We start from the raw sequence: 25,275 nt of genomic DNA on the forward strand, positions 1-25,275 counted from the left end.
TAATTCAGCAAAGTAGGATGCTGACCTTCACTGTCCAGAGGGTGGTCCCAGGGTACTACAGAAACACAGGCCCCTTTTTGAGCTAAGTAGCGAATCTGGTTGTATTTGATGCCGCAGTCCACAGCCGTGATACGCAGACCACCACTGGAGTTATATACTCTGGGCCCCTGAATACAGTTGTAGAGATAAAACTGATTAGACAGTGAAAAACAGGCAAATGAGTTGCTTGTGACATTTTTACACTTATAAATACATGGTTTTACATTTAACCTTGTCACGGTGCATGAGAACATTGGACCCTGTCAGTATGATAATGACATTGCACAGTCCAGTTAGCTACAGGACGACAGGAGTAACAGTATCCACAACTACCATGCCCCTGTAGGTCACCTCTGATCTCTGATAGTCTTGACAAGGAACTGGACATCATTACTTTGGCAAAACGTGGCTAAACCATCATATAGAGGGTCTTTGCTAGCTTATGAATTCGTCTGGCTGGTGAGAATTGAAAGTTACTGCTGATTTTAGAATCAGTCACTGGGCCTAGTGAATAACAGAAGGTAGTCAACATCCCACCCAAGCTCTTTTTGACAACGTGAGGCAGTAACCTAAGTAAAGTGAGCTTGGCTTGAGTTACCTTCATTGAGACCTCTTGCACCAGGTTTCTTTTGTCGGGATTGACAAAAGGAACACTGGCTTCAGGGGTTCCATCCACTACCAGCTTTCCCAGCATGGTGCCTTTCTCACGGATCTTCTTGGTCAGGCAACGAGTGTCAATGCCTATGGTAGAGCAAACAGTGGTTACAAAAACTGAAAATAAATTAACTTGAATAGTGAAGTTCATGTATACATAACAGCTGGGTCTGGGAAAAAAAATAAATTAACTTGAATAGTGAAGTTCATGTACATATAACAGCCAGGTCTGGGGAGATGACCTTATACAAGGGATGTAACAGAATACGAGTACATGGGAAATGCACAGCTAATGGCTCTTAAGCCTCCTACAGACTGTGCAATTTTAGCAAGCCTATATGTTTACTGCAAGCCACAATGCGCGATATGGAACTAATAAACTTGAGTACGACGTCAAGTTGCAGACTGTAGATAACACCTACTGAATCACAGGCTACGACGCAAGTCAATCAATCAGTCAATAAGTTGCATTTTATATAGCGCTTTTCTAGCTGCAAACGTCATCGTGCCACATCAGCACGCGTCATCAATCTACACCGCTGGTAGAGCAACATGACGCCAAGCAGGAATCGAGTCCTTTCAAAAGTCGCCGCAGCTCGTTTTGCTCGTTTTGTGTTTAATCCATGGCATTTGGGTCACAGATGCCAACAGTCTGTTTGTCTTTAGTGCCAGCAAAGATTGTGCGTGGCGTTGATCTGTACGTCATTTCATGCTGCATTTCCATTGGTTGTTTAGTAGATGTAGGTTATAGCAGCAGTCACATTGTGAGATGGTCATCCTACATTTCTGACACTGTCAGACCTCTGTCCCAGGTTATCTTCGGCCGCAAAACTGTAATAACGGCCGTCTTTGAACCCGTCTCACAGTGCGACGTAGGACCACTGTTTTGGAGCCATGACCAAAGACATAACCATGTTTAGTCATCTTCCATCGGAGATGGCCCACATCACACAGACTGTAGGAGGCTTAAACATTCAAATGTCATCCAAGCAGGAGACGCAATATTTGTTTTTTTATACTGGGTGGATCCCTCTGGAGTTTTGATATGACCGATAACCAGCAAAAAATAAATCTGATCTTTACAGCCCATATCCACTTCCAGTTCTAATCCACATACAGGGGGGGAAAAACATGTTCAATGCTAAAACAGATAAAGCTACAAATAATGGTGTAGCGTTACACCCCTACATTGTACAACACTCGTTTTCAATAAGGGAGGTAATTCCTCCACTTCTTTGTGATGTTTCTATGATACTTGCTTCAAGTGACGTTTGTCATTTATTCACCTTCAATAGATCACACACACACACACACACACACACACACACACACACACACACACACACACACACACACACACGCAGGTTCTGACCTTGGAGTCCAGGGATGCCCTGTTCTTTAAGCCAATGGTCCAGTGACATGGCTGAGCTCCAGTGACTGGGGTTCACAGACAGCTCTCCGATGATCAGCGCTGCAGCGTGGATTTTTGATGACTCAAACCACTGAAGAGAAACAGCAAGAAAAAACAAGCATGCATGCACTTTACTGTCCGGTGTGGATGAAAGTAAACAAGACAATCACTTTGGTAGAGATGCACTAACACCACTTGTTCACTGCCGAAACCAATTCAGAGTATGACTCTTGGTATCAGCCGACAGAGTACTGATTCAGCCTGTTACGTAGTACATGCCCCATTTAGTACAGTACAGACTTAGACCATTATTTGGGCTCAGTGGGCAAAATAATTGAAATGGAATCCGTTTTTTTTCCCTACCATTAAGGAATTACAGGCTTCCGTATCGTCACCTTCTTAAAATAATGGCCTAAGTCATATTTTCAAGTTTTTCAAAAAACAATAAACTGACAAATTTGGCTTCAGTTTATTCTGTTTTTTTAAAAACTTGAAAATATGACTTAGGCCATTATTTTAAGAAGGTGACGATATGCCAAAAATCAGAATCATATTTACTGGCCATGTAGGTTTGCACTACATGGAATTTGTCTGGTTTCGTGGCTCTCTCAGTGTACTTAACATACAACAACACAACAATCTTCACATATATACACAAGGATTGACATATACAGGTGAAATAGGAAGCGATAAAGTGCAATGGTGCGGAGAACATAGAGATGCTGAAACAGATGTTAGCAGGTTACTTACATACTGAGGTAGATGGATGTGACAGAGCGTACCAGTATACGTACAATGTACAGTACAGTATATACACAATGGTTGGATTTATTTGACAATGTTAGGTGTTCATTTGAATGACAGCCCACAGAAAGAAATTGTTTTTACATTTTTGTATAGCTGGTTGTTTCAGAGTACAGTGTTCTGTAGCGCCTACCAGAGGGGAGGAGTTGGAACAGGTTGTGACCAGGGTGTGATGGGTCTGCAGAGATTTTGCTGCCCGTTTCCTGACTCTGGGGGTGCATAAGTCCTGAATAGAGGGCAGGCTGACACCAATGATTTTCTCTGCAGGCTTAACTGTCTGTTGTAATCTGTCCCTGTCCTGTTTGGTGGCCGAACCAAACCAGACGGTGATGATGTGCAGAGGACAGACTGGATTATTGCAATGTAGCACTGAATCAGCAGTTCCTGAGGCAGGTCGAACTTCCACAACTTCTATTATTAATGGTCCCTCCACTTGAGAAAGTACATCCTTTGCTGGGTCTTTTTGATGATTATGTCTATGTTTGGATGCCCATCTTAGATCCTGGGAGAATGTGGAACCCAGAAATCTGTAGGTTTTCACCGCAGACACCTGCTGTTGAGTAGGGTGAGGGGTGGCAGTGTTTGGGGGCTCCTCCTTAAGTCCAGTGTCATCTTCACTAGTTTGAGCATGTTCAGCTCCAGGTTGTTATGGCCACACCAGAGGGCCAGCTGATCAACCTCTTGTCTACATGCAGACTCGTCACCATCCTCGATAACGCCAATGATGGTTGTGTCGCCCGCAAACGTCAGGAGTTTAACAGACGGGTCACCTGAGGTGCAGTCATTTGTGTAGAGGGAGAAGAGTAGAGGGGAGAGCACACATCCCTGGGAGACATCAATGCTGATTGCCCAGGTGCAGGATGCGATTTTCCCCAGCCTCACCAGTTCTCTCCTGTTTGTCAGGAAGTTTTTAATCCACTGGCAGACGGGTGCTGGTACTGTAAGCCCGGGGAGTTTGGATTGGAGGATATCCGGGACGATGGTGTTTAACGCTGAGCTCAACTCCTCAAACAGTACCCTTGCGTGTGTCCCTGGGGAGTTGAGATGTTGGAAGATGTAGTGCAATCCCATGTTGACTGCATCCTCCACTTGCCTGTTTGCTCAGTAGGCAACTGCAGGGGGTCGAGCAAGGAGCCTGTGATTTCCTGCATGTGGGCCAACGCCAGTCTCTCGAAGGATTTCATGACCACAGACGTTAGGGCAATGGGCCTGTAGTCATTTAATCCTGTGATACACGGTTTCTTGGGGACCGGGATGATAGTGGAGCTTTTGAAGCAGGGGGAGACTTCACACAGCTCCAGTGATCTGTTGAAGATCAGAATGGGGGCCAGCTGGTCAGCACAGACTTTAGGACAGGAGGGTGACATCCCATCTGGGCTCGGTGCCTTCCTGGTCTTCTGTTTCTGGAAGAGCTGGCACACATCTTCAACACAGAACCTGAGTGCGGGTGGAGGGCTGGTGGGGAGGGTAGAGTGGCTGCCAGGGAGAGTTGGTTGTGTGTTATGGCCAGAGAGGGATAAGGGATTTTACACATAAACTGAAGGTCCTCATTCATTCATCATCAGCCTCTTCTCCGGGGTTGGAAGATTTTCCTCAAAAAACTGACTAATTTCACAAAGCTTTTCTAACTGATTCAAGGTAAGGCCTACCTTCTTCCACTTCTTCAGGGGCACAGGCAGGAGCATTAACCCTAACATGCATGTCTTTTTGATGAAACCGGAGCACCCGGAGCAAACCCACACACACACAGGGAGGACATGCAAACTCCACACAGAAAGCACCTGGGATGGCCCAGGGTTTGAACCCAGGACCTTCTTGCTGTGAGGCAACAGTGCTAACCACTGGGCCACCGTGCCACCCTGTGGTCCACTGCAGGCAATCTGTGGTGTTCACATTTTTTTAACCATAAAACCAGATGGGTAATACAAAAAGCTGAATTAGTTCATCTGGACACAACAAATTAAATCTCAGGTTGTACCACATTTCAGCGACCACGTTAACTCTGGACAACCACATCAAGTTCACCAGGGAGGATGTGAAAAATCCCATATTAAACAGGCCCTGGTTAAATGTGGTTATCTTAACTGGGCGCTTGTGTGCACCAGCCAATCGAAGAGAGGAGTAGGACAACAGTTGTCTAACTGTAAACCAGTGGTGATTCTGTATGTGGCGGGAGTGTCGGAACAGTTGAGACACATATTTTCCAAACACTGTGTCTCAGCTGCTTTCAAACCCCAAAACACGCTGCACCAGAAGTTGGTCCACCCCAAAGATCTGGATACAAACAGAGCAATATCGTGTACCGTTAAGTGCCAGGAGGATTACTGTGACTTGTACGTTGGGGAAACCAAACAGATGCTGGCCAAGAGGATGGCATAACACAGGAGAGCTAATATGTCAGACCAGGACTCCACAGTCTACACCATCTACAGGCCAGGACTCCACAGTCTACACCATCTATAGGCCAGTGACCACTCTTTCAAGGATGAAGATGTGCACATCCTTGATAGGGAGGAACGCTGGTTTGAATGGGGAGTCAAAGAGGCCATCTATGTGAAGAGGGAACGACCATCCCTGGACTGAAGGGGGGACACAAGAGTACATCTGTCACCATCTTACAATGCTGTCATTGCAACTGTTCCCCAATCCTCTGTGAATAGTACACATGGCCATTGTAACTCTAGTTAATGGTCACGGCAATTTGCATGTGAAACCAATCGTTGGTTTCGGTCGTTATGCCACTGTATTGTTTATAAGGGTGGGGACACCTGCAGTCACTGTATTGTGTATAAGGATGGGGACACCTGCAGTCAGTTTAGACTGAAGAGGTCACTTAGATGAGTGATGAAATGTTTCAATAAACGTGTCCAGATGAACTGATTCACCTTTCTGTGATTTCCTTACCTGGATTATTCAGCATGCATAAAGACAGATGGGTAATATAATCAAATTAAATACTTCAGTGATAGAAAATGTCAATGAAAATTGTTTGCACATTATTCTTCAAGACTGCTACTCCTCTATGTTTACAATGTACCAATAAAATGTTACAAATAATGTCATATTCAGTGATTCATATTGAACTTAATGAACTGATGCAAAATCATTAGTTAAAGAATTAAGATGTGCCAGGAAACTGAATTTTATCCCCCTAAACCAGACGTATAACCATACCTTGCTTAGTCCAAACTCCCCCTCTTCATTCTTGGGAACACCATAGTTGCCAACCAGGGGGTACGTGAGGATCAGAATCTGACAATGGTAGGATGGATCAGTAAGAGCTTCAGGATAGCCCACCATGCCTGTCTGAAACACTGGAGACAAAAAAAAAGGGATTCTTAAGAAAATAATAATCAGAATGTCCCCCCACATAGTGTAATGACATGGTAGCATGTTGTGAAAGACTTTAGAAGCAAAGCCAGCACTGCACACCTGCAGAGCTGCAAAGCCAGCACTGCACACCTGCAGAGAACTTCAGTGAGAATAAATAAATGCACCATCAAAGCCAAGCTCCATCAGTTGAGGTAACCTGGATCACATGTTGTAATGTCAGGCTTTGGAACCACCAGAGTATAGAAGGAACTAAGAAAAGTCAGCCTAGTGCTGGGCAATATATCAATATATATCGATATAATAACTTAATAACTTAGAAGTTAATTGTCATTCTGTGGTTTAAAGTAAATTTCACTTAACGATCTTTAATTTATTAGACTATTTTAGCTGGCTGAAAGGAGCATTGAATTAATGATTATTTCTTAACTTTTTTCTGTAAATATGTAAAAGTACCAACAGACACCCACAAAATACTGTCATTGTCAATATCGCACAGCTCGTCAGTCATTTAACTAAGATTAGTAATTGGATTTAAAGATCTAGTTCTTCCAATTATAAAGATTCAAGTTCCAATATATCCCTGAGTGTCAACATTTTTTTGTTGAAAACTTAGGGGACAACATAGGACTGAGAACAATCAAACTACCAATCAGGTTTCAAGGAACTCAGGTTCTGCAGTACGCTACGTCCAGGACTCTTCAGGCAGTAAGTGTAAAAGCACATCTAGCTGAACACTGGTTCCTTGACATTCTTTCGACTAGATAACCGATAAATCACTTCACAAGTACACACCACAGCTCTAGTTAACTTACGATATCCCATCAAAACTGCACAAGACCAAACTGGTGAGAAGTCTTCATTGTTCCGATAGTTTAATCTGTAACAAGCCATGACGGACACATTATCATCATGAGGAGAAAGTCACAGGAAATGGGCAATAGGCCGCGTGTTGGCTGCTCACTCATCAGCTGGTCTGATGAGGCAAGAAGGCATCGGGGTTTTTTTTGGGGGGGGGGGGGTTACCCTTTTTTTTCTCCCCAATTTTATCCAGCCAATTACCTCACTCTTCCGAGCCGTCCCGGGTTCTGGCCCACCCCCTCTGCCGAACCGGGGAGGGCTGCAGACTACCACATGCCTCCTCTGATACATGTGCAGTCGCAAGCTGCTTCTTTTCACCTGACAGTGAGGAGTTTAACCAGGGGGACGCAGCGCGTGGGAGGATCACGCTATTCCCCCCAGTTCCCCCTCCCCCCTGAACAGGACTGACCGGAGGAGGCGCTAGTGCAGTGACCAGGACACATACCCACATCCAGCTTCCCACCCACAGACACAGCCAATTGTCTGTAGGGACGCCCAACCAAGCCAAAGGTAACATGGGGATTCGAACTGGCAATCCCCGTGTTGGTAGGCAACGGAACAGACCGCCACACCACCCGGATGCCCAGAAGGCAACATTTTACAAAACTGCCACCATCAGGGGATGGGGTGTAGATTGTCCAAACAGTGGCCAGCATGTGTGTGACTTATACTATTTTTAATTAGCTATTACAAAAACACCAACAAACGGTAAGATCAGGGCCGTTTCTGCCTATGTGCATTATAAGCAGGGGTGGGTATCACATGAGAAGAAACCATCACGATATGCTGGTAACGATAATTTTGGTACCACATGAGAAGATACCATCACCATACGCTGCTCACGATAACGATGGTACCAAATGAGAAGATACCATCACCATACGCTGCTCACGATAAGGGTGGTATCACAAGAAGATACCATCACCATACGCTGCTCACCATAACGATGGTACCACATAAGAATATACCATCACCATATGCTGCTCACGATAACGATGGTATCACATGAGAATATCCCATCACCATACGCTGCTCACGATAACGATGGCATCAAATGAGAAGATACCATCACCATACGCTGCTCACGATAAGGGTGGTACCAAATGAGAAGATACCAACACCATATGCTGCTCCCGATAACGATGGTATCACATGAGAATATACCATCACCATATGCTGCTCACGATAACGATGGTACCAAATGAGAAGATACCATCACCATACGCTGCTCACGATAAGGGTGGTATCACAAGAAGATACCATCACCATACGCTGCTCACCATAACGATGGTACCACATAAGAATATACCATCACCATATGCTGCTCACGATAACGATGTTATCACATGAGAATATCCCATCACCATACGCTGCTCACGATAACGATGGTATCACATGAGAATATCCCATCACCATACGCTGCTCACGATAACGATGGCATCAAATGAGAAGATACTATCACCATACGCTGCTCACGATAAGGGTGGTACCAAATGACAAGATACCAACACCATATGCTGCTCCCGATAACGATGGTATCACATGAGAATATACTATCACCATATGCTGCTCACGATAACGATGGAACCACAGGAGAATATACCATCACCACACGCTGCTCACGATAACGATGGTACCACATGAGAAGATACCATCACCATATGCTGCTCATGATAACGATGGTATCTAATGAGAATATACCATCACCATAAGCTGCTCACGATAACGATGGCATCAAATGAGAAGATACCATCACCATATGCTGCTCCCGATAACGATGGTATCACATGAGAATATACCATCACCATACGTTGCTCACGATAACGATGGTATCACATGAGAATATCCCATCACCATACGCTGCTCACGATAACGATGGTATCACATGAGAATATCCCATCACCATACGCTGCTCACGATAACGATGGCATCAAATGAGAAGATACCATCACCATACGCTGTTATCGATGACAATTGTACCACATGAGAATATACCATCACCATACGCTGCTCCCGATAACGATGGTATCACATGAGAATTTACCATCACCATACGCTGCTCACGATAACGATGGCATCAAAAGAGAAGATACCATCACCATACGCTGCTCACGATAACGATGGTATCACATGAGAAGATACCGTCATACGCTGCTCACGATAACGATGACATCAAATGAGAAGATATCATCACCATATGCTGCTCACGATAACGATGGTACCAAATGTGAAGATACCATCACCATACACTGCTCACGATAACGATGGTACCACATGAGAAAATACCATCACCATACATATGCTGCTCACGGTAACGACAGTACCACATGAGAAGATATCATCACCATATGCTGCTCATGATAACGATGGTATCACATGAGAATATACCATCACCATACGCTGCTCACGATAACGATGGCATCAAATGAGAAGATACCATCACCATACGCTGCTATCGATGACAATTGTACCACATGAGAATATACCATAACCATACACTGCTCCCGATAACGATGGTATCACATGAGAAGATACCATCACCATAGGCTGCTCACGATAACGATGGCATCAAATGAGAAGATACCATCACCATATGCTGCTCACGATAACGATGGTATCACATGAGAAGATACCGTCATATGCTGCTCACGATAACGATGGCATCAAATGAGAAGATATCATCACCATATGCTGCTCATGATAACGATGGTACATGTGAAGATACCATCACCATACACTGCTCACGATAACGATGGTACCACATGTGAAAATACCATCACCATACATATGTTGCTCACGGTAACGACAGTACCACATGAGAAGATATCATCACCATACGCTGCTTGCGATAAAAATGGCATCAAATGAAAAGATACCATCACCATATGCTGCTCACGATAATGAGTACCACATGAGAATATACCATCACCATACGCTGCTCGCGATAACGATGTTACCACATGTGAAGATACTGTCATCATACGCTGCTCGCGATAACGATGGTACCACATGAGAAGATACCATCACCATACGCTGCTCACGATAACGATGGAATCAAAAGAGAAGATACCATCACCATACGCTGCTCACGATAACGATGACATCAAATGAGAAGATATCATCACCATATGCTGCTCACGATAACGATGGTACCAAATGTGAAGATACCATCACCATACACTGCTCACGATAATGATGGTACCACATGAGAAAATACCATCACCATACATATGCTGCTCACGGTAACGACAGTACCACATGAGAAGATATCATCACCATATGCTGCTCATGATAACGATGGTATCACATGAGTATATACCATCACCATACGCCGCTCACGATAACGATGGCATCAAATGAGAAGACACCATCACCATACGCTGCTCAGGATAACAATGGAACCACATGAGAATATACCATCACCATACGCTGGTCACGATAACGATGGCATCAAATGAGAAGATACCATCACCATACGCTGCTATCGATGACAATTGTACCACATGAGAATATACCATCACCATACACTGCTCCCGATAACGATGGTATCACATGAGAAGATACCATCACCATAGGCTGCTCACGATAACAATGGCATCAAATGAGAAGATACCATCACCATATGCTGCTCACGATAATGATGGTACCACATGCGAAGATACCATCACCATACACTACTCACGAAAATGATGGTACCACATGAGAAGATACCATCACCCATCGCCATACACTACTCACGATAATGATGGTACCACATGAGAAGATACCATCACCCATCACCATACACTACTCACGATAATGATGGTACCACATGAGAAGATACCATCACCATACACTGCTCGCGATAACGATGTTACCACATGTGAAGATACCGTCATCATACGCTGCTCGCGATAACGATGGTACCAGATGAGAAGATATCATCACCATACGCTGCTCGCGATAACGATGGTACCACATGAGAAGATATAATCACCATACACTGCTCGCGATAACGATGGTACCACATGAGAAGATACCGTCATTATACGCTGCTCGCGATAACGATGGTACCACATGAGAAGATATCATCACCATAAACTGCTCGCGATAACGATGGTATCACATGAGAAGATACCATCACCATAGGCTGCTCACGATAACAATGGCATCAAATGAGAAGATACCATCACCATATGCTGCTCACGATAACGATGGCATCAAATGAGAAGATATCATCAACATATGCTGCTCACGATAACGATGGTACATGTGAAGATACCATCACCATACACTGCTCACGATAACGATGGTACCACATGTGAAAATACCATCACCATACATATGCTGCTCACGGTAACGACAGTACCACATGAGAAGATACCATCACCATACACTGCTCACGATAACGATGGTACCACATGTGAAAATACCATCACCATACATATGCTGCTCACGGTAACGACAGTACCACATGAGAAGACACCATCACCATATGCTACACACGATAATGAGTATCACATGAGAATATACCATCACCATACGCTGCTCGCGATAACGATGTTACCACATGTGAAGATACCGTCATCATACGCTGCTCGCGATAACGATGGTACCACATGAGAAGATATCATCACCATACACTGCTCGCGATAACGATGGTACCACATGAGAAGATACCATCACCATACGCTGCTCACGATAACAATGGTACCACATGAGAAGATATCATCACCATACGCTGCTCACGATAATGATGGTACCACATGAGAAGATACCATCACCATACATTGCTCACAATAACGATGGCACCACATGAGAAGATACCATCACCCTACGCTCCTAACGATAATGATGGTACCACATGAGAAAATGCCATCACCATACATTGTTCACGATAATGATGGTACCACATGAGAAGATACCATCACCATACGCTCCTAACGATAATGATGGTACCACATGAGAAGATACCATCACCATACACTACTCACGATAATGATGGTACCAGATGAGAAGATACCATCACCATATGCTGCTCACGATAATGATGGTACCACATGAGAAGATACCATCACCATACACTACTCACGATAATGATGGTATCACATGAGAAGATACCATCACCCATCACCATACACTACTCACGATAATGATGGTACCACATGAGAAGATACCATCACCCATCACCATACACTACTCACGATAATGATGGTACCACATGAGAATGTACCATCACCATACGCTGCTCGCGATAACGATATTACCACATGTGAAGATACCGTCATCATACGCTGCTCGCGATAACGATGGTACCACATGAGAAGATATCACCACCATACGCTGCTCGCGATAACAATGGTACCACATGAGAAGATATCATCACCATACGCTGCTCGCGATAACGATGTTACCACATGAGAAGATATCACCACCATACGCTGCTCGCGATAACAACTGTACCACATGAGAATATACCATCACCATACGCTGCTCGCGATAACGATGTTACCACATGAGAAGATACCGTCACCATACGCTGCTCACGATAATGATGGTACCACATGAGAAGATACCATCACCATACATTGCTCACAATAACGATGGCACCACATGAGAAGATACCATCACCCTACGCTCCTAACGATAATGATGGTACCACATGAGAAAATGCCATCACCATACATTGTTCACAATAATGATGGTACCACATGAGAAGATACCATCACCATACGCTCCTAACGATAATGATGGTACCACATGAGAAGATACCATCACCATACACTACTCACGATAATGATGGTACCACATGAGAAGATACCATCACCATACACTACTCACGATAATGATGGTACCAGATGAGAAGATACCATCACCATATGCTGCTAACGATAATGATGGTACCACATGAGAAGATACCATCACCATACACTACTCACGATAATGATGGTATCACATGAGAAGATACCATCACCCATCACCATACACTACTCACGATAATGATGGTACCACATGAGAAGATACCATCACCCATCACCATACACTACTCACGATAATGATGGTACCACATGAGAATATACCATCACCATACGCTGCTCGCGATAACGATGTTACCACATGTGAAGATACCGTCATCATACGCTGCTCGCGATAACGATGGTATCACATGAGAAGATATCATCACCATACACTGCTCGCGATAACGATGGTACCACATGAGAAGATACCGTCATTATACGCTGCTCAGGATAACAATGGTACCACATGAGAAGATATCATCACCATACGCTGCTCGCGATAACGATGGTACCACATGAGAAGATATCATCACCATACGCTGCTCGCGATAACGATGGTACCACATGAGAAGATATCATCACCATACACTGCTCGCGATAACGATGGTACCACATGAGAAGATATCATCACCATACGCTGCTCGCGATAACAATGGTACCACATGAGAAGATATCATCACCATACGCTGGTCGCGATAACGATGTTACCACATGAGAAGATATCACCACCATACGCTGCTCGCGATAACAATGGTACCACATGAGAATATACCATCACCATACGCTGCTCGCGATAACGATGTTACCACATGAGAAGATACCGTCACCATACGCTGCTCACGATAATGATGGTACCACATGAGAAGATACCATCACCATACATTGCTCACAATAACGATGGCACCACATGAGAAGATACCATCACCCTACGCTCCTAACGATAATGATGGTACCACATGAGAAGATACCATCACCATACACTACTCACGATAATGATGGTACCAGATGAGAAGATACCATCACCATACGCTCCTAACGATAATGATGGTACCACATGAGAAGATACCATCACCATACACTACTCACGATAATGATGGTACCACATGAGAAGATACCATCACCATACACTACTCACGATAATGATGGCACCAGATGAGAAGATACCATCACCATATGCTGCTCACGATAATGATGGTACCACATGAGAAGATACCATCACCATACACTACTCACGATAATGATGGTATCACATGAGAAGATACCATCACCCATCACCATACACTACTCACGATAATGATGGTACCACATGAGAAGATACCATCACCCATCACCATACACTACTCACGATAATGATGGTACCACATGAGAAGATACCATCACCATACACTGCTCGCGATAACGATGGTACCACATGAGAAGATACCGTCATTATACGCTGCTCACGATAACAATGGTACCACATGAGAAGATACCGTCATTATACGCTGCTCAGGATAACAATGGTACCACATGAGAAGATATCATCACCATACGCTGCTCGCGATAACGATGGTACCACATGAGAAGATATCATCACCATACACTGCTCGCGATAACGATGGTACCACATGAGAAGATATCACCACCATACGCTGCTCGCGATAACAATGGTACCACATGAGAAGATATCATCACCATACGCTGCTCGCGATAACGATGTTACCACATGAGAAGATATCACCACCATACGCTGCTCGCGATAACAATGGTACCACATGAGAATATACCATCACCATACGCTGCTCGCGATAACGATGTTACCACATAAGAAGATACCATCACCATACGCTGCTCACGATAATGATGGTACCACATGAGAAGATACCATCACCATACATTGCTCACAATAACGATGGCACCACATGAGAAGATACCATCACCCTACGCTCCTAACGATAATGATGGTACCACATGAGAAAATGCCATCACCATACATTGTTCACGATAATGATGGTACCACATGAGAAGATACCGTCACCATACGCTCCTAACGATAATGATGGTACCACATGAGAAGATACCATCACCATACACTACTCACGATAATGATGGTACCACATGAGAAGATACCATCACCATACACTACTCACGATAATGATGGTACCACATGAGAAGATACCATCACCATATGCTGCTCACGATAATGATGGTACCACATGAGAAGATACCATCACCATACACTACTCACGATAATGATGGTACCACATGAGAAGATACCATCACCCATCACCATACACTACTCACGATAATGATGGTACCACATGAGAAGATACCATCACCATACGCTCCTAACGATAATGATGGTACCACATGAGAGGATACCATCACCATACACTACTCACGATAACGATGGTACCACATGAGAAAATAAGATCACTATACACTACTCACGATAATGATGGTACCACATGAGAAGATACCATCACCATACGCTCCTAACGATAATGATGGTACCACATGAGAAGATACCATCACCATACACTACTCACGATAATGATGGTACCACATGAGAAGATACCATCACCCATCACCATACACTACTCACGATAATGATGGTACCACATGAGAAGATACCATCACCATACACTGCTCACTATAACAATGGTATCAGGATACCACCATTCTGCCATACTTGATACATTGCAAGACAATCACATACGATACATCACCATATGTTCCAATGAAGAAGCCAAAACACCCCTGAAAAGGCAAAAAGCAGGAATTATGTATTTATTCACTGCACTGTGGTGTCAGTTTCACACAATTTGACAACTGAGATGAAGCAATGTACAACAAAGTGCCAGAGTCTTAGCTTAGTGCCTCTTTCTTTAACACACACACACACACACACACACACTCTGACTGCAACTTGTCCACCAGCGGCGTAATGATACACAAAAGTCAAGGTTTGGTATGTACCTCGGTTTTGAAGTCACAGTTTGGTATGTTTCCGGTACAGCGGTATGTTTTTGGTACAGCGGTATGTTTTTGGTACAGCTGTATGTTTTCGGTACAGCTGTATGTTTTTGGTACAGCTGTATGTTTTCGGTACAGCTGTATGTTTTTGGTACAGCGGTATGTTTTTGGTACAGCGGTATGTTTTTGGTACAGCTGTATGTTTTCAGTACAGCTGTATGTTTTCAGTACAGCGGTATGTTTCCGGTACAGCGGTATGTTTTTGGTACAGCTGTATGTTTTCAGTACAGCTGTATGTTTTCGGTACAGCGGTATGTTTTTGGTACAGCGGTATGTTTTTAGTACAGTGGTATTTTTTAGTGCAGCTGTATGTTTTCAGTACAGCGGTATGTTTTTGGTACAGCGGTATGTTTTCGGTACAGCTGTATGTTTTCGGTACAGCTGTATGTTTTCAGTACAGCTGTATGTTTTTGGTACAGCTGTATGTTTTGGGTACAGCTGTATGTTTTTGGTACGGCGGTATGTTTTCGGTACAGCGGTATGTTTTCTGTACAGCGGGGGCAAAGAAACAAAATTTAAAATTGCATCTTTTTTTTTATTAAACAGTGATTTACTGAACAAAGCATGGATGTGTATTTCTTAAACGAAAATCTGTCAATACTGCTGCAGCCTACTAATAAAAACAAAATGAAATTTACTGAAAAAGTAGATTAAAATAAATATTCCCTCAAATAAATAAAAAACATAATAAAATAAACATCCATGAAGGTGCAGCATTTAGAAGATTAACTGTACTGTACTTGCATTCACATTAGGGCTCTTCCAGCTCTGGTTTATTTAAGTTGCTGGGGGGAAACTTGGAGTTTTAAATCAAATTCCACACATACAAAAGTTCCGCACGTGCCGTGGTAAACAAACAAACAAACAAACAAACAAACAAACACTGCATTCGTTCGGTACACGTATGCAAAACTGAAAGACCCATTCCACAAGTGTTCAGTACGAATATGTGTACTGTTACAGCCCTACTGCCCACGTTGGCCGTCATTCCAATGTAAAACAGCCATAAACTGGCAAAGGGCCGAACAGCCAGAGAGTAAAAAATTCCTGGAGCGAAACTGTTTGAAGGACACAAGTACTAAAGCCTCACGACAGCCTTTTCAGTCTGAGCAAGTTAAGTTGACACAAAACAGAAAAAAACAACAAACAAATAAATGAATGCAAAAATACACATTAATCACCCAAAAAATAATAAACACCAAAAACAAAAAAACTAAACAAATTTCAGTGCTTAACAAGCATAATCAGGCTTTATGCAAACATGGGCACATTTCAGTTCATCCTGAACTGTTCACACTGCTCTTCAGGAGCAGCAGCTGATCAGCACGCTTCTCTGAGCGCTGATCAGCTGCTGCTCCAGATCGGCATGCTCCTCTGAGCGCTGATCATGTCCACAGCAGTCGATCGAGATTCTACAGATACAGTAGTCCCCAGGACACACAGATACCCCAGCACACACAGATACCCCAGGACACACAGATACCCCAGCACACACAGATACATCTGGACACACAGATACCCCGGGACACACAGATACCTCGGGACACACAGATACCCACAGATACCTCAGGACACACAGATACCCCAGGACACACAGATACCCACAGATATCTCGGGACACACAGATACTCCAGGACACACAGATACCCCAGGACACACAGATACCTCAGGACACACAGATACCCACAGATACCTCAGGACACACAGATACCCTAGGACACACAGATACCTCAGGACACACAGATACCCACAGATACCTCAGGACACACAGATACCCCGGGACACACAGATACCTCGGGACACACAGATACCCACAGATACCTCAGGACACACAGATACCCCAGGACACACAGATACCCACAGATATCTCGGGACACACAGATACTCCAGGACACACAGATACCCCAGGACACACAGATACCTCAGGACACACAGATACCCACAGATACCTCAGGACACACAGATACCCTAGGACACACAGATACCTCAGGACACACAGATACCCACAGATACCTCAGGACACACAGATACCTCAGGACACACAGATACCCACAGATACCTCAGGGCACACAGATACCTCAGGACACACAGATACCCCAGGACACACAGATACCCACAGATACCTCAGGACACACAGATACCTCAGGACACACAGATACCCCAGGACACACAGATACTCCAGGACACACAGATACCCACAGATACCTCAGGACACACAGATACCCCAGGACACATAGGCCCAGGACACACAGATACCTCAGGACACACACAATACCCCAGGACACACAGATACCTCAGGACACACAGATACCTCTGTGCCAGCTTGGCAAGGAGTGGGTACCCGTGTGCCTGAAATGTCCACCAATCCAATGGATCATGTGTAAGTGGCGGAGGTGGAGCATCTTGGTATTGTCTGATCTCCTCTTCATCTATGGAGGTAGCCGACAACCAGGGAGCTCCGGTGCTACTTGACATCTGCCTGAGGAGGTCAGCAACTGCAGATTTCTTCTTCTTTGGTGTGCGTGCGGTAGAGGGATCGTTCCCATTCTCACTGGCATCAAGACCGTTGGCAGCACTCTGTGCAGTGCACCTCGTCGTCAGTAATGCTCTCTTGAGAATTATTCTCTCTATCCAAGTCTGCAACCTCCTGTAAGAAAATGAAAAGTGGCACACCTTTTAAATTAATATTTAAAAACAACTTCACATCAAGTCAACCATTTCTACTAATTTAAAATGTTCACTCATGTGGACTGGATATACTATATGGAGGATGGCATCTGTAGCAGTAGTCTGACGGTTTAAAGGCACATCAAGACAAAACTGAAACTAAGACTTCAGATGACCTACTACTGTGTACAAGATGTGATTACCTTCAGAGCAGCAGCCTCTGACACCACTTTGGCGTACGTCTCCTGCAGAGCTTGTAGCGACAGGAGGAGCAGAGATTTAAACCTGGGGTCTGAGGCTGATTAGATATACAGGTAGTTTTTCTCCTCTGCAGAGTCATATCTCTTTAATAGGTCTTGATGGATGGTGCTCTTTACCTCTCTGACAAGAGGGATCCTCAGTGGTGCCGAATGTGTCACTCAGAAGCTGGGCATGAAGAGAGCAATGACAGAAGTTGTCGGGCTCTCCTCCTCACACATGTCTGCTGCCACCAACCCTGGCTTGTCTGCTCCCACCAACCCTGGTTTGTCTGCTGCCACCAACCCTGGTTTGTCTGCTGCCACCAACCCTGGCTAGTCTGCTGCCACCAACCCTGGCTTGTCTGCTGCCACCAACCCTGGCTTGTCTGCTCCCACCAACCCTGGCTTGTCTGCTCCCACCAACCCTGGCTTGTCTGCTCCCACCAGCCCTGGCTAGTCTGCTCCCACCAACCCTGGCTTGTCTGCTCCCACCAACCCTGGCTTGTCTGCTCCCACCAACCCTGGCTTGTCTGCTCCCACCAACCCTGGCTTGTCTGCTCCCACCAACCCTGGCTTGTCTGCTCCCACCAACCCTGGCTTGTCTGCTGCCACCAGCCCTGGTTTGAGGGCTGAACAACCTCTTGGGCAGTAAGATGTCTGTCTCTGTCAGGCTGCAGTCACACACACTCTTTCTCACCTTTAATGAAAGAACGGGGCAGAACTGAACTTTAATTAAAAACATTAATTCAATGTATACTTTCTGAATGATATAGCCTAAAATATGAATTCGTGATTTTAATTAAAGTGCTATGGTGCTCTATTCTTGCATTAAAGCTTAGGTAAGTTGAATTTTAGTAATGACTAGGTTTTAATGCAAGAACAGAGCACCATAGCACTTTAATTAAAATCACGAATTCATATTTTAGGCTATATCTTTCACCACCTCATCATTAAAGTTGAATCTATATGGTATATAACCAAATCAGATACATACATATAGATTTTAATACACTTTACCAGTAACAATGTTCCATTACCAACTTACCTCAGGAGACAGGAGGCGGCAGAGATGGCAGGCTGCTGCTCGACAACTCAGGAGAGCGTCTCACGGGCGCTGGTTCACTGGACAACAACATCTGTTATGAGCTTGTGCTGTTGAAGGTCCAGCATCCTCCGATTTCTCTTCGGTGCCTCCATGGCTGTCGCGCTTCTGTGGAAGAAGACGGAACTCCTCCGAACTTTCCCAAGATGTCGAGCAACGGCTGTCAGTTTCGGGGCTCAACAGCTCCAGTCATATTCGTAACGAGTACCGGGTCTTTTTCAGCGAGCTTGCACTCCTCTGTAGCCTTCTGCAACACTTGTGACATATGAATACCAGTGTGGCTCCCTGCATCACCCAACTTGGAAGGACAGAAGAGTGCATTTCCCACCCGTCAACAAAATGAGCAATGCAGTCACATGGGACTCGGTGGCCCTTGAAGTCCACCCGTCGCAGGTGAGTGCAACTCTCTCAGCAGACTGAAGTGCACCCTCCACATCTGCGCTCATCTCTACATAAAATGCTGCAATACATTTTTAAGTGTGTGTGTGTGTGTGTGTGTGTGTGGGCCCTGTGATGGTCTGCCAGCCTGTCCAGGGTGTCTCCCCTCCTGCCGCCCAATGACTGCTGGGATAGGCTCCAGCATCTGCACGACCCTGAGAGCAGGATAAGTGGTTTGGATCATGGATGGATGGATGTTTCCAACTCCTGTGTCATATCTCAGTTCCAGTGTCTGAACCATCTGAAGAAAAACCTTCATTTTCAACTACACTGTCCTGGCAAGTAAACCCAGCGATGGACTTAGTCGTACTCGTGGCCATCGGAACGTAAAAGGACGTTTTGCTTTGAATATTGTATTCATTGTAAGCAGACCTCCAGTTGTGGTCAGGTGAGCCGTTTTCTCCATGACGAGCTCAGGAAGATGGCGAATAAGGTGGCCATGTGTGTTCGTTGTGTTGCCCGTGTACTTCACTTTTACAGGACAGTTGTCCAGAGAGCCTAGTCTTTATTGATTTTGTTTGTCCCATCGGTGTTTCGAAAGCCGAAGTGGGCCCAGCAGAGATGATGGGGCCTCTGTGATCTGCTCTCCCCCGCTGCCTGCCATTTCCCCCCCTGTGAGTTTCACTGTCTTCACTGTCAGTTAGCTGACTTCTGTTCACGTTACCCTCATTCATTTAAGCGCCACCATGAGGAATCACGAAGTAGTGACTCTGGCAAGTCAAAATGGCGGAGGAATCTGTTTAGAGCGCTTGCATTGTTTTTTTTAACCCCCTTTTCTCCCCAGTTGTATCCGGTCAATTACCCCACTCTTCCGAGCCGTCCCAATTTGCTGCTCCACCCCCTCTGCCGATCCGGGGGGAGGGGGGGGGGCTGCAGACTACCACATGCCTTTACATGTGGAGTCGCCAGCCACTTCTTTTCATCTGACGGTGAGGAGTTTCACCAGGGGGACGTAGCACGAGGGAGGACCACGCTATTCCCCCCAGTTCCTCCTCCCCCCAAAACAGCTGCCCCAACCGACCAGAAGAGGCGCGAGTGCAGCGACCAGGACACATACCCACATCCAGCTTCCCACCCACAGACACGGCCAATTGTGTCTGTAGGGACGCCCGACCAAACCGGAGGTAACATGGGGATTCGAACCGGCGATCCCCATGTTGGTAGGCAACGGAATACACCGCTATGCTACCCGGACGCCCCCACCTGCATGTATTAATAAAAATTGATATTTAGCACCAGTGTCTCAATAATGTAACGCAAGAGGAAGTATTACAATATATTCCGGTATAAATATTTTGTCCCACCCCTAATTATAAACAACGGCAATAGACCCCTAACCACCAGCAGGCCCCAATGGGATGGTGGGGGTTTTTTTTCCACATACAGGTATGGTTGGGCATCAAGAATCAGTTCCAAAACTTCAATTCCAATTGAATCATTCCGAAATTTTAATTTCGATTCTGCTCATCGGTTCCTAACCACATTTGACTGGCGCTAGTTTCAGGGCCAGGACCTGGCTCTCCATCTGCACAACTGCAGCTAGAGTCATGCCAGTTGAACGCATGCATGTCTTCCCATCTCCTGAGCTACACACTGGTGCTCTTTCTGGACTGGACAACGCTGCGCAAAGCGATACATTTTGTTTGGGTTTTGTGGGAAGATCGATAAGAGTAGCAAACACACGACTGTGGGTAGAGCTGTGCGCCATCATGGACTGCAGCAAGCGCTCAAAAGCACGGCTTCACTTTTGTTCGAAAAATGATGGGTCGGCACAGTGCAACACCAGTGCCAAACGTATTTCTTGCAAGACAGGACGCACTACCAACATGACGAAACAACTTCGCCAGCATGATACACAAATAAACCGTGTGCCGTGTTTGACGTGTTGCGCCAGCCTCCCTCACATGCCTCGTCCTCCTCAGCCAACCCTCAGCCAACAACCAGCACCTCATCGCAATGGGGAAAGTGAAAATTAAGCAACGTCAGCGAGAAAGCAAACTAGCTATACTGATCAAATTGCTGAAACTGTCAAATTGGAGGAAATACTGTAATGTTTTTATTCATAAATGAACGTTGGCAAAGACGTCCCTACTTCTCTCTCGTCAACACTGCTGCGGCTCCCTAAGCTGTCCATCTTTTATTAATTTATTTTTGGGGGGGGGGCCCCCTTTCTCCCCAATTGTACTTAGCCAATTACCCCACTCTTCTGAGTCATCCCGGTCGCTGCTCCACCCCCTCTGCCGATCCGGGGAGGGCTGCAGACTACCACCACGTGTCCTCCAATACATGTGGAGTCGCCAGCCGCGCGCGCGCGCCCCCCCCCCCCCACTGTAAATTAACCGGGTTTTTATAGACTGTTGCCATGTGGTAATTTCGGCAGGTTTCAGTGGTACAGTTACAATACAGTGAATGAAAAATGAACAGATTGAATCTCATCATTTCATAACAGCAACCAAATTAAACCGTATGAAAGTAACTTGCAAATTCTACACTCTATGAAGTCAATTGTGAATATGAATATGACCGAATTAGGGATGTGAACGTGTACTAGAAGCTGTACACGTTTACACGGTGCAATGTTTGCCGTTTAAACGTGTACACGTTTCAGGATTGCTGTGAATTTTGAAAGTACGTCGGTGCTCCACCGCTAGAGGTCGCTGTAGCCTGATTATTCCATAGATTCACCGCTGTTAAGGTCGCCGATGTCGTATGACACAGCTGGGCTACATACACATTTACAAAAGATCGAATATATCTGGATGAGAACGCGTTAGAAATGTGCTGGGGTTTTTGGGGGGTTGGGCGCTTACCGCTTCCGCGAAGCCCTCCGGCGCGATTCGACCCCGCTGAGAAGCTTCTAATCCGAACTCCCACACGGGGCTTCGCACATTTCACTAGCCGCCATGCCACGCTGCGATCGCGCTCGCACTTGTCACGCAGCAAAGAACGATGACGTCATCACGCATAATAGAAAAAGGAAAACCCTTAACGTTTATCGGTTTGGGATTTTTATTAAACGGTTATGGTTTCATTTCGGTTGTACACTGACACACCCCTAGACCGAATATGACGTGTGTAAACGTTTTCAAAAGTTGGTTTTTTTTCTGTGAAATAAGCGTGTGACCCCCCCACCCACCCACCCACCCACACACACACACACACACACACACACACACACACACACACACGAAAGAGTCGGAATTCAGACTCGTTAAGAAGCGGAATCGATCAGCAGAACCGGAATTGGAATCAATATGCTTGGACTCCAAATGATGCCCAACCCTACAGACAGGAGGCGGTCTTACGATGAAGTCACTGATGACGTTGCATCAGAAAACAGAAATTCTGAAGAACATTAAGAACATATCCTTCACAGGCTATCACATAAGAACACAGAAATCACTTTACTGAGACGCGGCTTTTAAACTTTATTATTTGTTTAAAAGTTAACATTTTAATTATTTTGGCGCATGCTCAGTAACCCAGCTAAAGTAAGGACGGGAGAAAGTTTAATCAGTTCATCCGGACACAACATTTAGTGTCAAGATGAACTGATTTCAACTTTCTGGGACTGCATTTTAATTATTTTTAATTCTGTTTATTTTTAATTGTACTTATTTTGTCATTTTCTTTTTTAAATTAATATACACTTGATTTGTTAATATTCTTCAACATGCTCTAGTTTATTGTTTTTATATTGCATTAGTGTATTCTTGTAATTTACACTGAACGGATCTGTTATTCTCTTACTAACATTTAATTTTCAAAAAAAATCTCGTACATAGTTTATTGTTTTCATATTGAGCTTTATTTGGCAATTTAAAGCTTTATTGATAATAAAATATGCCTAGTCATTATATTAAAACGGCAGTGGTTTGGGTTGGGGGGAACGGACACCGTCAGGTGTCCCGTAGGGCCCCGACATGTTCAGAACCGGCCCTGGCAGGGCAGAGAGCGAGAGCGCGAGAGAGACAGAGAGAGACAGAGAGAGAGAGAGGGGGGGCGAGAGAGAGGGCGAGAGAGAGAGAGATGATGGTGGCCTGTGTTGGAGGGAAAGAACAGAGAAAAGAAAGCAGGAGTAGCGGGACGGGGATTACAGGAACCGAGCCCGGCAGGGACACACGGGCAAGTGGTGAAAGGACCATCTTGAGCTCCGTGCAGCCCGTCAGAGCTGGGCGACATCTTATAGTCATAGAACCAGAAGCACCAGGGGATCAGAGATAAGATAAAGCAGGCTGACTGAGTTAAAACAAACAAAACACTTCTCACGCGTGTTATCGGTGCAAGAGTCCAGCTGTTAGAGACACAGAGGCACTTACCAACTTCTCCCGATACTGACACATCTGCGCCAAAAAGCCGACCTCTAAACGTCGTCCCATCCTCCAAGATCAAGCTGGCCATGCTTGTAGACGCGCTGGGCAGGATGAATGTAGCAAACACGAGTCAAGGCTGCGACTTACAGTTCCGCAATGCTGCTGCTCCACGTGAAACCCACGCCGCAAGAGGACAAAAAAGAAACGTCAATAAGAACACGACCTACGTCAGCTAAGATCTCATCTGTGTTGGTTCCGATTCTAATTCAAACGGCAAATCAGACCGGAACGTCAAAATAAATTCAATACGAAAGTTTGCCACCTCGACGGATGAGGGAACAGGGGACTGACTCCTCACAGAATTCAGACACATGCCGTTCTGGGACACAGGAAAACCTGCCGTCACCACGTTGAAGGAGGCGGAGCCTACGTTCCGGAAGTAAATGTCCCGCCTAGACGGTAACCCTATATTTGCGAAACTCGCGCTAATTTGACCTCAATCTAATGCTAACCTTTAACCCAAGGCTTACTTTATTCTCACCCTCCATTATCTGCAATTGTCAAGCCAAACACACATGTGCGAGAGTTTTGCAAGTTTAGGGTTACCATCTAGACCCGAGCCCCA

The 25,275-nt window shown here is 45.1% G+C and overlaps 1 protein-coding gene across 1 annotated transcript in view; it reads right to left on the reverse strand.

Annotated features, from left to right (window-relative positions):
- Positions 1–25,011, reverse strand: part of cad (carbamoyl-phosphate synthetase 2, aspartate transcarbamylase, and dihydroorotase) — a 141,585-nt gene extending 116,574 nt beyond the window's left edge. The window contains exons 1-5 of the mRNA XM_056295188.1: positions 24,657–25,011; positions 6,083–6,222; positions 2,066–2,195; positions 638–780; positions 26–167 (exon numbers count right to left, since the gene is read on the reverse strand). Of these exons, the coding sequence (XP_056151163.1) occupies positions 26–167; positions 638–780; positions 2,066–2,195; positions 6,083–6,222; positions 24,657–24,738 (637 nt within the window). The 5' untranslated portion in view covers positions 24,739–25,011. The remainder of the gene's footprint in view (positions 1–25; positions 168–637; positions 781–2,065; positions 2,196–6,082; positions 6,223–24,656) is intronic.
- Positions 25,012–25,275: the final 264 nt, after the last annotated feature.

The sequence above is a fragment of the Lampris incognitus genome, chromosome 15 (assembly GCF_029633865.1).
Source record: "Lampris incognitus isolate fLamInc1 chromosome 15, fLamInc1.hap2, whole genome shotgun sequence".
Classification (NCBI taxonomy): domain Eukaryota; kingdom Metazoa; phylum Chordata; class Actinopteri; order Lampriformes; family Lampridae; genus Lampris; species Lampris incognitus.